The sequence below is a fragment of the Centrocercus urophasianus genome, unplaced genomic scaffold, assembly GCF_019232065.1.
Source record: "Centrocercus urophasianus isolate 14NV4802_14NV808 unplaced genomic scaffold, USGS_Curo_1.0 seq_34, whole genome shotgun sequence".
NCBI classification, from domain to species: Eukaryota; Metazoa; Chordata; class Aves; order Galliformes; family Phasianidae; genus Centrocercus; species Centrocercus urophasianus.
In genome coordinates, this window is record NW_024884911.1 from 7,013,226 (window position 1) to 7,024,250 (window position 11,025).

General features: G+C 47.2%; 1 protein-coding gene across 5 annotated transcripts in view; it reads right to left on the reverse strand.

Moving 5' to 3' along the window:
- Positions 1 to 10,458, reverse strand: part of TTLL11 (tubulin tyrosine ligase like 11) — a 50,782-nt gene extending 40,324 nt beyond the window's left edge. For all 5 annotated transcript variants that reach the window (XR_006170877.1, XR_006170875.1, XR_006170876.1 and 2 more), the window contains exons 1-3: positions 10,144 to 10,458; positions 5,270 to 5,366; positions 3,668 to 3,801 (exon numbers count right to left, since the gene is read on the reverse strand). Coding sequence is in view for 1 of the 5 variants with exons in the window: in XM_042830728.1 (XP_042686662.1) it covers positions 3,668 to 3,801; positions 5,270 to 5,366; positions 10,144 to 10,458 (546 nt within the window). In the remaining 4 variants the exon portion in view is untranslated. The remainder of the gene's footprint in view (positions 1 to 3,667; positions 3,802 to 5,269; positions 5,367 to 10,143) is intronic.
- Between the last annotated feature and the right edge of the window lie 567 nt (positions 10,459 to 11,025).

Sequence of the window (11,025 nt, forward strand, 5' to 3'; positions counted from 1 at the left end):
TAACCATTCAACATCCTTCACAGAAATTGCTTCTGCTCTGCAGACTTCCTGAAAATGGTATCAAATACTCCTTATGCTAACAAGTTCTCTGAACAGAAGCACTCCAGAAGCAGGGGATGCTCAGCTGCACACAGCCCAGCCCCAACCACCCCAACAACTGAGCACTGGTTTAACAACGAACGCAGGAAAAGGTGGGTGGCAGGAAGAAAACTGTGATTCTCGAGCAGAACCCTGCAGTGCCTGCTTCAGGCAAGTGACCCATGCTAGAGAATCCTGCTACTAAAAGCCTTCCTACTAACTACAGTGGAAATACAAGATTGATTATTTCAACCAGGGCTTCTCTCATGGACAAGCATCGCACCAACAGAAGATCCTCCTTCAATCAGGTCACTCCAAGGGACAAAGCACCACACTGGAGATTGGGCTTACATAACTGCTTGTGGATAAACAAGCCCAAGTAGATCTGCGACCTTAACGTGCAAAGAAGGAAAGCAGGGTTTATCTCCTGGCCTTTTTACCAGTAAGAATAATCTCCCCATGACGTGATGCTACACCGCATACCGAAGGATTCTTTCTAGCTCTCACTTTGCTAAAGTTAGCATACCAGAAGGGTTTGTGGCTAACCTTACACCTCCACAACTACACGTGCTCTTCTGTGATTCAAGCTGTACAAACAAAGAGCCAATCATGATCTACTAGGGCAGAAAAGACACAGAACCTCTGTGAAGGGAGCAGGGCCATCTGCCTGCTGCTCTCCTTGCCCTTCATGCCTCAGGCTATTTCTGCTCCGCAGCAGCAGCATTTCTTCAGAAAAAGAATAGTGCTTTCTGGGGACTGTTGTTAAAGATGGCCCGGCAACCTGCTTTTGAAATTCTGCATTTTAGCCATCGTTGGTTGCTGTCTGAGGTCAGAGCAAGATGTGCTTTTACTACAGAGGGAGGCCAGGACTCTGTAAAGTCTAAATGCCACGTGCTCCCTGCACAATAGCTTCAAAAAACAAAAGACAGCACATTCCCTGTTCTGTCATCTTGTTTGATGAAGAGAACAACGCATTTTTTCTGGCCAGCAAAGGCAGCAGGAGAATCACATAAGAAATTTGCTACAGGAAAGACAACTTGCGTTTCAATCCAGACTAACAGCGATGTAATATACTTCCATTTGGGGTTTGTGTTCTTTTTAAATTAAAAGCCTTGTGATATGTAATGCACTCATGTTTCCATGAAGTACCACAAGGATACACAAAGGACAGAGTAACCCCACCGATTCAGTAAGAAACCATTCTAAAGAAAGAAAGAAAAAAAAGGACAAGATTATTTGCAGGAAAGGTCTTAATCAAAGCCAGACGAGTTAATTTAATACGATGCTTTCTTGTAATATGAAAGAAGATCAATATCTCATGCTCAACTCTTTCAATTTAAGGGCAAAGGAAATCATTTTCTGAGGTACAGGCGAGGCCCCCTGCAGCTCCAGGCTTCAGCACACATTGAGCACACACTCCCTCCAGCTGTTTGCCTTCCAGGCAGCAATACAGCTGCGCCTCCAGATCTGTGTCAGAAGTGTTCCAGATAGTACTGATGCTTTCTAGGCCATCAAGACATGCCAGAGAGAATATGGGTGGGAATAAGAATCCAGAGTCAGTCCATTTGTCAGCAGACTGACTGGCTTGAACAATACAAGATGGGTTTCTTGATATTCAAGAATATTCCTGAACAGTCATTTTCAAGTTCTCCTTCAGCCATACTCTTTAGAAGCGACATGTGGAGGAAGCTTGGTCAGCCTGAGAAAAGTCATGTAATAAAATCCACTCACATGAAATATTTCTGTGTATTTGGCTGTCTTTAAAAACATGCTAGCCATTCACAGTCATCAGCAAGAGGACAGCGAGGTGTCCAGTGGTGTGAAAACTGGATTCAGTTGTGGATTTTCCTTTCCTGAGAAGAACGCTGGCTGGATGAAATAGTGCCCTACAGAAATGCATATGATGAGCTATTGACAGCACAAAGAATAGGCTATTCATGTCTATAACTAAGAGGTACCCAATAGCTGAAAACCTGATTAAGCCACCAAAAATACCCAGTGCTGGAAATCAGACTGTCCAAATTAGACTCTTATTAAAAATTAATCACACTAGGCCTATTCATCATCTTCGCAGACCACAGAAAGAAGGCAACATGAGAGTAATCACAGTCCTAGTTGGAATCCCAAGCTAGTTACTTTTCTGAAATTGGAATTTCCTATTAAAAATGAATTCTAATCGCATAGATTCCAATCGATTCTTCTGTGAGAAGGAAGGGATGATTACCACAGCTCCCAGGAGATGTGTTTATCTGTAAATCATCTTCCATTATGTGGACACATTAACAGAGAATATTTTAGAAGACATAAGTAAATACTTAAAACAGCCAAATAAATATTTGCTAACTAAAACCAACTTTTCATCCCACGTTAAAAATGCGACTGCCATCTCAGTTTAACCCAAATGACAATGGGGAGCTACATTTTGTTGGCACTTCCCCATACCTGCAGCTCATCCACAGCAAAGTTAAGAGCACAGCTCTGTCAATGATTACTGCCTTCCAAAGCATGAAGGATAAACACGAGGCTGGCTGTGGTGCTTCCAGCAGGAGGGAGGCACAAGAGACAGTGGAAAAATGGAAGAGTTGACAGTGCTTTCTGCTGGTACTACTTCTTGTTTTACAGGACTTCCATTACAAACTCGTGTTAAGCTAAACAAACTCTTACAACATAAAATATAATGTTTGATAACAAGAACTACACTTCTCTCAAACACAGATGGAAAAACATATGCAAAGGAAACTCCTAGGAGCGTGGTGCTGGACATCTGTTATTCTTGGAACAAAAACCAAATTGTTTCCACTCCGGCAACTGTTGGAGCAGAGCAGCATTTACCCGCAGTGCCACCTGCTGACAGAGCCACCGTCAGCCGGCAGCGACACCGCTGACACAGAACGACCCCCACAAGGACCCTCGTAAAACCAAGTGCCCCACTTTGAAAGTTCACTTCCGAGTTCCTTTTGCTACCTACCTGCCATAGCTAAACGGATCATTTGCACTCTTTTTACTCCTTCTGAAGCAATAAAGCTGATGTACTGTTGGGATTTTATTCACTTTTTCCCTTACTTGTGGTGCCATAGCAGTGCCCAGCACTCTTGAAGAGTCAATACGTAAAGATATTTTACCAAAGAAACAGCTTGATGAGATTTAAAGAAGCAATTACTCAGGAAGAAATTCACATACTTCACAGCACATACTACAAACCTCTGCACTGAAGAATTCAAATTAGGCAGGACAGACAAGAAACTCTCCAATGATAATGGGCCCATTGAGATACCACACTGCACACACTGCTGGGCTGGAACTTCCTCAGGCCTTTTACACTCAGTAAAACATAGAGGCACCACATTTAATTTTCAGACAACACTTCCACTATTGCAGAGAAGCATCGTTGTTTTTAAATCTGTCCTAGAACATGAAAAATTAAAAGCAGTGCATCCTGCCTATATCCAACCTCAAGGAAATAAAAAAAAAATGCCATCCTTTGCACCTGGAGAGTGATTTTAAGTAATTTGGTCAGCATGAAAAACTGCATGAAGAACTGCACTGTGACGACACACAAGTTTCATTGCTCTGAGTCAGAGCAGCTCACCTCAGTCACAAAGAGGGGAAACTCCTCAGGCAGAATCCAGGAGCGAGGATAGAAGTTATATTCAACAGGAAACAAATCCTGCATCGTCCTCACTGCCCGGCTCAGCGTAACCTTACGTACCATCTCCGTCATGCCTGGAAAACAGACAGAACTTAAACACCATGAGGGATCCGCACCAAAGCCTCACCCCAAAAAGTCATACCACGATTCACTCTATTGGCAGGCACTAAAGCCACTGCTTTAGTAAAGCCCAAACAGCTTTTAGAATTTAAATTTGACAAAAGTACTTGTAGTGCTCCCCGGACGTATTACACAATGTATGTATTGTCCTAGGACATAAGAAGAAAATCCATTAGTTATCCAAAACGTGGAGCAATAGATGGAAAGCTGTAGTCCACTAGCAGCTACTGTCTTCCTCACAATCCCAAATGACTGCCCTGTCCTGCAAACATTCCAGGAGAGGGAACACTTTGAGGGAACACTCGCATTCATCTATGTAACCGTGTCAGAAAGAACAGATTGGTTTGGGAGCAGAACTTGCAAAGCCTGCTTTCCTGCAGCTTCCAATCTCATGCTTGGATCACACCACATCCAGATGAGCACGAGCTCTGCTCTAAGCTCCCAAATGAGAAGCATTTGGGGTTATTCTTGGGAGTAACCATCAAACTTCACAACCAGGTTCAGGCCGCAGCTCCTCTCTCAGTAAGAGCAACAGCTGTGGGTTTTCTTCACAAGAATTCTTCTTTAAGACAAGAAATTTAGTAAAACCTGGTATCCAGATACGCAACATTCCTGGGGATCATTTCCAGTTCTGAGGGACAGTGTGCTCTACTCAGCTACCACATAGAAGCCAGATTGCAGCAGGGGTAACACTCATGTAACACTGAGATTTAAGTCACCAGAAAACAATAACATCTTCTATTTGAATGTGAAATACCTGGAGACATGAAAAAGTTGGGTAAATAGAGCATGAAGTTCAATGTCTGTGGTTTCTTACTCTCTCAGCATACTAACAGCAGCAATAAATCTGAAGTAAAGGGCTTAGATAAGTCAATACCTAATCTCTTAGTCCTTATTTAGAGAGATCTCAACAGGGATTAAAAGAGGAAAAAAAGGAGCTTAATAAAAGTGGAATAGTCATAATAAGCTGAGAGCTGGCATGAATTCTTCAATATTAAAAAGACATTTGATGAGCTCTGCTTTCAGCTTCTTTCTTAGCTGGGCATACGAAACAAAACAGATTATTTCCAATTTGGAAAAAAAAAAGATACAGCACTGTTCAAAGCGTTAGGTAACGTACAATTGCTGCACACCTCTTTCACCTCAGTAATAACCTAACACAGTTTCCCCCATAAATTCATACGCAAAGTTTCCTTTTCATCAAAACCTCTCTTTGTCCAAAACAAATTTCAGCCCACAAACTGTTCAAGATCCACATTCTGATATTCACACCCCACCCAAACATGATTCACCTACCCAAAATAATTTGGTAAAAGTCCGACCAGCCGGTAGGCAGATGAGTCCCACAAGGAACAGCACACAAAGTCAATGCCGCCCTGTTTCTAACAGCACTTGTTCCACGCACAACCAGAAATGACGTACCTGGAAACTTGTTGACTTGACCTGAGAATATGTAATTATCATGAAACGAGACTCCATGCCAGTAGATATCACACGGCAGGCGCCTGCCAAAGGGAAACTGGAAAACAGATGAGAGAAGTTCTGAAGCAAATTGGCAACACTTCTTCATGTCTGTTTCTCTCAGCGCTCACATTAAGCACAAACCGTCCAAGAACAGCACAAAAGAACACATGCTCTGCATTTCGGTTGCAAAACAGAATATTTCATCAGATCAAGATGCTGAAGTTGAGGATGTTCACCAGGAAAGGTTTGTAAAACCTTACAAACAGCTGTGGCACAAGCTCTGAGAAATCTAGAGCTTGCTATCAAGCACAGTTAAGGCTCAACTTGTATGCAATGTAAAACGCTGTTACAGAGAATAAAGTTAATTAGAAATTTTTACTTCTAGAATGTGAAGGCACAGCAATAGCAAGCAGCTACCACTGGAAGTAAGCAAAGTCTGATAATGCTCTTGCTTGGGTTTCTTTTTTCCTTTCCAGTTTCAGGAGTTAATAGCAGCCATCAAAAGAAAAGACCTAGAGGTCTCAGAGGAATTGTCCTTACTGGCATTAATAAACCAACTTCTGTTCTCAAATATATCACAATGTAACGCAAAGAACCACGGGCTCAATTTTGTTGCACATACACCGAGTCCAAGCTCAGTAAGCCCAGCCTCGCTCCCTGTTCAGGGCACAGGAGCACTGGTCAGCAGCTCTGCTGTAAGTTAATACAAGGAACAGTTGCCATGAACTTTGCAAGCAAGCAGGCTTGCCTTGGTGCCCCAGCTGCAGTACATGTAAAAGGGGTTCCGGAGTCAAGATGTTTAAACAAAGTAACTAGACATTTGTACGTTTCCTTTTATGTGTGTATATTCCTTTCTGGAAGCAATAGTAGTAAAATAAAAAGAAAGCTCAGAATTCAACAAACCATTTGTAGAGCTTTCAACTATTCAGAACCAAAGCAATGATTTCAACTTCGTTAAGGATTACTGCACAAAGGCTGCTAAAAGCAGCAGCCCCCAAAGCAGGCAGTGCTGGGCAGTGCTGGGTTCCCTCAGCTCGCACAGAGATGCTGCACTTCTGACCGCGGCGCCTTCAGGACACGGAAGCTTCTGAGTGAATTACTTCCCCTATTTGCCACTGTAATTAAAACTAAAGTTTTTACCAGCGAACACCTTTGAAAAAAAATTAAGCTGGCTTAGCGGCACATTTCCTATTTCTGTCACATAACTATTTCCTTACTCCTAGGGATGAAATAGCCCATAGAGCAGACACAGAGCGTTCTCTGCTGCTTTCATTACTATTCAGCCCACAAAAACTGTTTTTGTAGAAGCGAAAATTAATTCTGTTCGGCTCTGAAAGACAATCAGTGGCCTTAACCTCTCCTCAGGTGCACCCAGAATACAGATGCAGCACGAGGTCTCACTCAGCCCTTCCGGCTAAAACCTGCACTGTTTATTTATTTATTGAATGAAATTGAAACGAAAGGAACAGAATTTGCATTTATATAACACCTTTCATCTGCCGAGGATATCAAAGCACTTTACGAACACTGCACAGAAATCGTTCTGCAGCAGATGAAGGGAGCACGCGGCCGGGAGGCAGCCGTTCAGCCCAGGATCACTGATTCAGATAGCACAGCAGCTTCACCGCTTCTGACAAATCAAGATTATTTGGATTTATCCAACGCTGGGATCTAATTCATCTCCTGAATAGGCTGGGACAGATTCTTCATCGTCTGCACTATACGTTTGCATAAGAATAGCGTTCGGAAAGGAACCCACCAGTCAGGTCAGTTGACCCACTCAAGCAGCGCAGAGCAGATGAAATTAATTGCATTTGGGTAAATTGGGTCTTCCTGCAGCAGTGTGAAGACATGGGGTGCCCGTGGCTGCAATCTGCTCCTGCAGCCCCCCCGCCACGCTGCCTGCTGCTCTCCAGCCCCACAGAGCCCTCCTGAGGTCTCCTTTATTCAGAGGCAGAGGGCATTTGTCAGGGAGGGCCAACAGGAGCCCACAAAGCAAACTGAACCATTCTCACAACTTTGACACAATCCATCGTCAATCATGGCCAAGCTGCCTGGCAGCTCATTTCTACCTTTAGATTGGAAGCCAATAATGTAAATTGTCCCACGGGTCACATCACTCTGTTCCATCACATTTAATGACAAGTTAGATGACTCGTCTCCTCGTCAGCCTCCCCGAGCTCCACATTTCCAAGTATTTCTCTGCCTCCATGCAGCCCAACAGCAAGGCAAACAAAATGCCTTGACACCAACGCTGGAGGCATCCACTTCTGTTCTCCCGGTAATTTAAAGCTACTCAAAAAATAATTTATTGAGTGAAAAATACAACTCGGGATGCCTGTTAGTTCATTGGGCACATTGCGTCCGTTCGAAGAACACAACGCCCTGCCTCAGACGGTGCCACCAGCACTGCCAGCGCCAGCGTCCCCAGCACACACGGAGCATGCTGGAAGGTCCCCGTGTGCTGCAGGATGGGGCTGTCCCAGCCAACAGTTCAGTTTCCTCAGGATTCCCCTGGCTGGAAAGCAGTTTTGTTTGGGGCTTTTGTTTCAATGCTCTCACTGCTTCTGACAGGGCATTTCCAGACACCTTCACATCTCCCTCACACATCAGTGTCACAGAATAAACTCTTCACCGGTACCAGCTGTATTTACAGTGCTCCTCTCTCTCCTTTTTTTCCTCTGTAGTTTTGTTTGTTTGTTTTCCCCCTTTGGGCTAACGGTGGTATTTGTGTTAATTGACTAACATGCCCTACTAACACTGGATAATGCCATAAGCACAGGGAGCACCTTGCAGTAACAGCCTGTAACTGAACCAAAGCTCCTCTGGCAAATCAAGGCACCTATAGAAAGGTGTCAGAACGTACAACTTACATTTAAGAAAGCTCCTAAAAGCTTTATGACACAGCATGACATTATCCAGCAGACAAAAGTTATCACTAAGAAGGAGCCCACCTCAAAGAGCCCGGTAAAACATCTCCTGCCCAAGAAAATACTTAAGACAACAGGCCCAACAGCAAACAGAGAGAAGAGAAACAAAACAAAAGCAGCAATGAGAGAAACAGTGACAGGAGTGGTGTGAGAGAAGGACCATGTACACCAAGGCACAGCCCAACGTGATCAGCTGGGGAAGTGTGACAGAAGGGAACAGAGTGAAGGACCAGCCCCTAGGACGTCAGCACTGCGATAGATGCAGTAATACCTGCCCCTTTGTTTCACATTATTTTTATTGGTCATACAAGAAACGGTGCATGTGTTCCCTCTACTGATTCTGCTGTAACAGTGAAATTATTTCCCAGGCTCTTTGCCTGTAAGCAATATTGAGTATTACACTGCTCCGTTTCTAAACATTTAGAAGGAAAGAATTCAAAATATTATGCAGCTTAACTCAAAGAGTTTTCCTTGGATTTCTCTTCCACAATGCAAACAGCACCAGTTGCAAGACATCACTAACATGTGGATTCATTACTCCACATCCTGGGGCAGGAGGGTCTGAAAGATTATCTGATTTGTACATTGATTCGAGAAAATACTTTCTTGACAAAAAGTAATACCATCTACATACACATTGATCGCTTTTCTATAAGCAGATGAACATTTTACAGGTGCATATCTGTGATCTGTTTGGGGAGGGTGAGTTATTGGCTGCTTCAATGGTGCAGTCAATGGCACACAGCAGAGAAAGTAGCAAATAAAGAATTAAGACTAAGAATGGACCAGAAGAGAAGCAGCAGACTAAATGGAAAATGCTGACGGAGCTATCGGATGGAGGAGATAGGATACTGAGGAAGACAGCAAACACAAAAAGATTAAGTGATGCCAAAACTGCTGCTGTGGGATGCAGAGTGGGAAGGAGAATGCTGGTAATGCAGTTTAGAAAGGAAAAATAAGAATATAAGAAACAAAGTCAGCTTGGAGGGCAGTAAATCACGCACGAAAAATGCAGGAAACAAGATACTGAGTACAGTAAAACCTCAAGAAATGAGAAAGACAAAGTTAACCGCTAAACATAGCTCATTAACAACCAAAGCTGCAATTTGACTTAAATCAATGCCTAAAAACACCCACTGGAACGGTGCTGATAAAACTTGGCCAAGAGCACAAAAACCACAACAGGGGGACGCCCCGCTCTGCCACCACTGGGCAGGATGCAGCAGAGCTGCTGGCAGATGCACCACGGGCCAACTTCCAGTTGCAGGAGCAGGAGGTGAAGCTTTTGTAACTTTTAACTCTCACCTTTGAGGTGACACCGAATGCAGTGCCTGCTCCACAGCGCACAGACTAATTGCGAAAAGCACCGGGTGCACAGAACCACCTCGTGAGGCTGAAGGAGGAGCCGGGACAAGGCAGGTATCCCAAGGGCAGCGCAGCACGGCACACAGACGGCAGCACAGCGTCCCAGCCTAGATTCCATCCCTGCTCCGTGCCCTCGGCCTTCCCCTCCCAAACGCACTCCACTGCTCTGACGAGTTCCTAGAGATGCCCCCAGACGCAGCCCCAGTTCCTACAGAACTATTTTTAAAGTCGCTGTGGAAAAAATCTCTGCACTTCGAGAACAGCCCAACGGCAGCAGTAACACAGCAGAAACTCAGCATTTAATGACGCGTGGTTTGCTGCAGCTCCGCGCTTCCAGGGCAGCGGTACGGCAGGCGCCGAGCCACAGGAAGGACACGCAGTGCCGTGCCGCGTTCACCTGCTTCACCATCACAGGACGCACCGCGGAGCGGAACAAAACAGAAGAGAGGCGGAGCGGAGCGCGGCCGCAGTCCGCCCGGCCCCGAGCGAAGCCCCCGGCAGCCGCCGCCGCGCCAGGCCCCGCGGAGCCGCGCTCACCTCCCTCCAACGCAGCTGCCGCAGGCTGATCTTCAGCGCCTCCAGTGAGGTCTTGGCCTTGGAGCTATCTACGGTGACCCGGGGCCGCCGTCCTGCCCGGGCCCCTCGCTCCTCCGGCCCGCGCCGCCCCCCACCTCGCGCCGCCCGCCCGGCCGGGCCGCGACCGCGGCTCCGTTCCGCCACCGCCTCTTCTATCGCCTTCCGGGCGGGCTCGCCGTCCCGCAGAGGTTCGGCGGGGAGCGCCGGGGACCCCGGGGGTTCCTCCGCCTCCCGGGCCGGGGCGCAGCTCGGCGGCGGGGCCCCGGCCGGCTCCATCCCGCGCCTCCTCGGCCCGGGCCCGCCCCCCGCGCGTCTCCATGGCGGCGCCGCGGCCCGTCGGGCGGGTCCCGCGCTGCCTCCGCCCCCACCGGAAATGACGTCACGCGACAGTCGCGGCCATCTTGGAAGCGGGCAGGGGTTGGCTGCCCCTTCCGGCAGCCATTTCGGAAAGGTGTGGGGTGGGGCGGCGCAGCCATCTTGGAATGGGCGGTGCGCGAGGGCCGTGTCTGGCGGCGCTGCTTCCGTCGGGCGCTGCATTTGTGCTCCCGACCGCGCGCCGGGGCAGGAGCCTAACCGCTGCCGTCAGTGGCGGAGCGGAACGCGCGGGCGCGCAGTCCGGCCACTGAAGCGCAGCGGGCGGTCCGGCCCCGGGCTGCCGGTGTCCCGGGGCGGGCGGGCAGCAGGTGGCGCTGCGGGCGGCGATTCAGTGCCGGGCCCGTTGTTCACCTGCGGTAGGGCTGAAAAGGAAAACCGAGGAAATAGTTAATATGGGCCCAGGCATCGCGGGGCTTTGCGGCATGGGACGTCCCAAATAAACCGGGGGACGGAGAGGTCTGCTGGAGC